General features: G+C 43.0%; 1 protein-coding gene across 2 annotated transcripts in view; it reads left to right on the top strand.

Annotated features, from left to right (window-relative positions):
- Positions 1-5697, top strand: part of Fndc7 (fibronectin type III domain containing 7) — a 36397-nt gene that overhangs the window by 16577 nt on the left and 14123 nt on the right. For both annotated transcript variants that reach the window (XM_021196488.1, XM_021196487.1), the window contains 3 exons: positions 196-450; positions 1814-2071; positions 3261-3515. In XM_021196488.1, coding sequence (XP_021052147.1) covers positions 196-450; positions 1814-2071; positions 3261-3515 — 768 coding nt within the window. The remainder of the gene's footprint in view (positions 1-195; positions 451-1813; positions 2072-3260; positions 3516-5697) is intronic.

The following is a 5697-nucleotide window of genomic DNA, read 5'->3' as shown; positions in this document are numbered from 1 at the left end:
AGGGGCAGGGGGGTATAGGGAACTTTCGGGATAGCATTTGAAATGTAAATAAAGAAAATAAAAAAAAATAAAAAAAATTCAGTCTGTTACAGAACTCAGAGTTGCTGATTTGGGTTGTCTTGGCATCTCAGATAGCTGCGAAGATGCAAAAGAAGTCTTTTGTTTGTTTGTTTGTTTTGTTTTATTGTTTCCTAGTTGCTTGTGCACCTGGAAGGGTGATGATCCAGGAAGAGCCCCCTGGTCACTTGTCTGTGGCTTGGTCCAATGTGGAGCTGGGTGACTACTATGTGGCTTTTGTGAAGAGCGATGATGGCTTGGAGGTGCACTGCAATACCTCCCTCACCCAGTGCAACTTCTTGTCCGAATGTGGCTTCACGTACTTCATTAGTGTGTTTGCCTATAACAAGGCAGGGCAGAGTCCTCTGGGCGATGTATTCAATTATACTACAGGTAAGTCATCTTTGATGCCTGTAAAAGGAGTTCTGTTTTCAGTAAGCTCAGGATCAGGTTGAACAACTTCTTGTATTTGCTGATTCGCCATCTGGGAGTCATTCTATGATGAAGAATAGCTTAAATCCATGTCTCACATTCTTTCCAGAGTAGGAATGGTTTGGTTTGGGAGACAAGTCTAACAAAAATGCAAGGATGAGGAGGGAAAGTGGAGGGAGGGCGGGGATGTATTTGTTCAACCGTACTCTGAAAAACTGGACCTTCTACAAAGTTCTGCGTAGCACTCAGACCCTGTTTGAGATTTTGAAGGGGATACAGTCCCTCCAGGACCACAGTCCTTTCTTGGAGCCAGGATGACAGATGCAGTGGCCAAGAGGCTATACACTGTGGAGAGCTTTTGAGTAGGACACCTGTGATTAAGTCCAACTTGACCTCTAAGTCAGTCATACCGTAAGATAATGACGTGTGCCTTACCACTCCCTCTGCATCCGCCACCACAACATGGGACATTAACAACACAGGTGGAAAAGGACTTTGCATGTGATGGAGCAGAATGTAAATATTTTTATTAGCATTATTATTATGTCATTATCAGCATCTGTTATCTTGGTAGCCATCACTGTCCTCCTCTAGGCTTGGACCTTACATCGGGCAGTGATCGCGCTCCATTTATCTCTCTGGCATCAGTGTTAATCGTAGTGTGGCTGGCACAGAGAGAGAGAGAGATTAGATCTTCGGAGAATGGTTGAGTAGGTATCTTAAAATGAATTATTAATAGAATAAATATTATTAATAGAATATTATAATTGTAAGATGTGCTAAGGGTAGATTATGATAAATTTTACCAGGGTGAGGGGGATGAGTAGCTGGTGCTTTGGGAACTTAGAAAAGGTTTGTCAACGAGGCCTCAAGAGAACAGGAGTGGCCTAGAGCTGGAGTTCACCAATGAATGGGATGTAGATGGGCAAGAACACCAAAGATTAGTGGGGTCCTTAGGGCCTCCTTCAAGATTTACTGACACAGTTATCATCTCTATGCACTCATCCCCCATCCTTACCTGATTTAGTGTCTAGGTGGACAGACAGGACCTGAGGACTCAGGCTCAGTATGACAGAAGTGGCCAGATTCTCTAGCAGAAAGACGAAAAGTCTCCCAGGCATAGAGATTCAAGAGCACAGGTCGGGAGGAGAGCTGAAAAATCTGATGTTCCCTTGGAAACCGTGCTAAGGGCTTACCCCAGGGGCAGTGAGAATCAGGCCAAGTCCTCCTGCAGTCATTTACGAGAGCAGTGGATGGGGGGGTTAAGAATTGATTCTCACTCTGGTGGCATTGCTCCTGTGACCTTGGTTCCCTCTGCTTTCAGCTCCGTGTTGTCCTAATGACATTAGCCCAGTGTTGGTGTCCAGTGACAGGGTGGAAATTGCCTGGTCTCCTGTGCGTGGTGCTGAACTCTATGAAACCAAGGCCATAGCTGGGTACAGCATTGTGGAGTGCAATGACACCACTCCTGCTTGCACCCTCTCTGCTTTGGATTGTGACACCAAGTACAATGTCACAGTGTATTCCTTCAGTGAGGTCCGGGGCAGCAATCTGTCATGCTCGTCCCACTTTATCACCACAGGTATGGTACTGCTATGATGTCATTCACTGATGTCTCCATCGTCATTCTTGCTATGTGCCTCAGGATGGCTATTCAGCAAGCCCTACAGAAAAGGGGGGCTGGGGAGGGGACTCAGGTGTCGAGAGTGCTCACTGTCCCTGCCGAGGATGTAAGTCCAGGTGCCAGCACCCACATCAGGAGGCTCACAACCTCCCGTAACTCCAGATCCAGTGATGTGACGCCCTCTTCTGGCCTCTGTGGGCACTGCATGCGTGAGTGCAAGCCCGCAGTCAAGAGAGAAGAAAGAAACTGGAAAGCCAGTAATGGTGGAGAGTGGGGAAGGTTTTGGCCCAGTGACTGACCCCAGCTATCGGGATCCCTTTGCCGCTGGAGACTGCCGGCCTACACACCAGGAGGTGTGCAGGCGTTTGCCTTGGTTATTCTTTTGTGTTTTAAAGTTCAAAATGCTTTATTTTCCAGTTGGTTCAAATCTGCAGGAACCTAATGCTCTATGCCAACATCAACAGTTTTCTGAAAAAGGGTTCTGTGAATTTGACCAATATACATGTACACTTGAAAACTGTGGGTTTTTTTTTTAAAGAATATTATTTATTTTTTCACAATTTCATACATACGTGATATATTGTATCACTCTGTCATGATCCTCTTTTAATCCCTTCCCCCCATCAGGTAGTCTATAAAAAAGCAAAAAACAAAAAAACAAAAAACTTAGTTTTTTCCCCCACGCCCTTTTGAGATAGGGTCTCTTTAACCTAGGGTTGCCTTAAACTCAGAGAAATCTTCCTGCCTCAGCTTACAAGAACTGGGAATGCAAGGCATAATCCACCATATCTGGCTCCATTTCAATGTATTCTTTATTTTTTTGAAGTGGGTCTTATTTAGCCCAGGCTGGCCTTAGACTCACTATATAGACAAAGATGGCCTGGAACTCCCTATCCCCCTGCCTCTACCTCCCAAATGCTAGGACTCAAGGCCTGTGCCTCCCAGCCTAGTTTATACAGTGCTGGGAACAAAACCCAGGACTTAGTGTATGCTAGGCAGGTCCTCTACCAACTGAACCACACCCACAGCCCTGATGGCCTTTTTGTTAGAGGTAGAGGGGAGCAGGTGGAGGAAACCATTTTAGACCAAATGGCACATGGGGTATATTTGACTCCAGTGTTTTAATTACTAATCTAATACTTCTTAGCTCCTTGCAGTCCTGAAATAAAAAACATTTCGAAGGATGCCTTCTCTATGATCAATGTGCACTGGCGATCGACTAATGAAGGTGCCACTTACACGGTGACAGCCCAAGGGAAGAAGGGGTTGTTCCAGTGTAGCAGCACCGGGGAGACCTGCAGGATGGGGGGCCTGCCCTGCGGCTCCATGTTCTCTGTCACTGCAGTGGCAGAAACTCAGGCGGGAAAGAGCCTGCCCAGCTACAGCGTGCCCCTGGAAACAGGTGCGTAGCTACATTGACTCGGCGAGTCTGTAGGAATTGCTTTAAGACGTGGATTTCATTTAATCTGCCCCACAGGTGATGAAAATACAGCACTTGATGTCTTTTCAAAGAGTCCCAGTCTTAGAGAAAAAAAACTTTTGATATTTTATATGTTTTATAAACATATCTTCAGAAGTCTCTTGTCTTGCCCAACATTCACTTCAAATGAGCAAAACACTGGCCCTGGAGAAACATTCCTTAGAATCTATATTCTCCCAAGACACAATCAAACAGCTAACAAGAACCCAAAGGAGCTGTTTTCTATTCATGTTTTTGGTTGAGCCCTTTCAAATTTTTTCTCTAAAAACTACTTTCTAGGTTTCATTTCTAAGGCTGGACATAGGCCAGTGGCTTAAGGGCATTTACTGCCCTTGGAGAGGACTTGAGTTAAGCTCCTAGCACCTAAATCAGGTGGAGAACAACCACATAGCACTCTAACTTCAGGGATCCAACACCCTCTTCTGGCCTCCATGGGGAACTACACTCATGCACGTCAGGAGTGTGTGTGGGGGGGTCTCACTCACACACACATACACACACACACACACACACACGCACACAATTAAAGTAAAATAAATAGTTTTTAAAAAATGCTTTCTGGATTTAGTTTTCTAATCAGCAAGAGGCAGGTAATACTCTTACAAGATAGTTGAGAGCTCTTAGCTAACTAAGTTACAAAGCATTTAACTCTGTGCCCGACACATATGATGAGACCTCCATTACAGAAAGTTCTTTTTTTTTTTTATCATTTATTGTTTTATTGAATTATATTGTTTTCTGTATACCATTAATATATTTTTTCATTATTCTACATAATTTTCATCCTTTAGGGAACCAAACCAGTTCTAAAAATGAACAGAAAAATTTTCAAGTGTTTTCTATATAATGAAATGGTTAAAGGACTTACTCATAGCTTTTCCTCCCTCTCCAAACACTGGTTTACCTTGTAAGCATGCATACATACATACTGCCTCTCACTCATATCAAACCATCATCTTTTTCTTGGAAAAAGAGATTCAAAAATATTTTTATTGCTTCTTCAAGCATATGGAAGTTTAGCACAATTCTAAATGTGTAACATGAGATTCAGGGGTACTGAAGTGTTAAGCAGAAGGTTTCCTATAGCAAGTTATAGCAATGTATATGTGTGGGGAGGTATATATAACTATGTGTACAAGGAGATATGTATTACAGTTTGCATTTTCACCAAAAATTACATATCTTCAACACTCTACAATAATTTCTTTTTTTCTTTTTTATTATTATTTTCTTTATTTACATTACAAATGCTAGCCCAAAAGTCCCCTATAACCCCCCACCCCTGCTCCCCTACCCATCCACTTCCACTACTTGGCCCAGGCCTTCCCTTGTACTGGGGCATATAAAGTTTGCAAGACCAAGGGGCCTTTCTTCCCAGTGATGGCCGATTAGGCCATCTTCTTACAGAAAGTTCTTATTGGCTGAGAACATTATATTTGAAATAACATTTAGCCATCAGGCGTGGTGGTTCACACCTTTAATCCCAGCACCCAAGAGGCAGAAATAGGTGCATTTCTATGAGTTCAAGGCCAACCTGGCCTAAAATAGTGAATTTCAGACACTCCAAGAGCTACCCAATGAGCCCCTGTCTCAATATTCTCCCAAGAGACTTAGCAAATTACTCACACTACTACGGATGCTATTAGCATTGGTAGAGTGCCCCCCAGAAGTTTAAGTTTCTCTAAAGATACATGTAGGGTTCAAGGCTAGCCTACATGAGACTGTCTCAAAAAAAAAAAAAAAAAAGAATTGGGAAAGAACAGCATATAATCCAAAGCCTATCCTAGGGTACTGTATTCCATATACAGTATATTACAAGATATATCAAAGGGTATGGGCAAAGGAAAATTTTTATTTGAAAGAAAAAGTATGAGAAACTTAGGATTTTGAGTAAAACATGAGCAAAGCCCTATTCTTTTTTTTTTTATTGTGGGTGAGTATGCATGTATGACGGAGGAGGGTGTGAACATGCCACAACATGCATGTGTGAGGGCTTTGTAAATTCTGTTTCCATTGAGCATCCCTGAGGAATGAACTCATGTTGTTGGGCTTGCTCATCAAGTGCTTTACCCAAAGGACAACCCAAATCCCTTATTGGTTATTT

This window comes from Mus pahari, chromosome 4 (assembly GCF_900095145.1).
Source record: "Mus pahari chromosome 4, PAHARI_EIJ_v1.1, whole genome shotgun sequence".
Classification (NCBI taxonomy): domain Eukaryota; kingdom Metazoa; phylum Chordata; class Mammalia; order Rodentia; family Muridae; genus Mus; species Mus pahari.
Note: the sequence above shows the minus strand (reverse complement) of the source record. Positions and strands in the feature narration are given on the sequence as shown.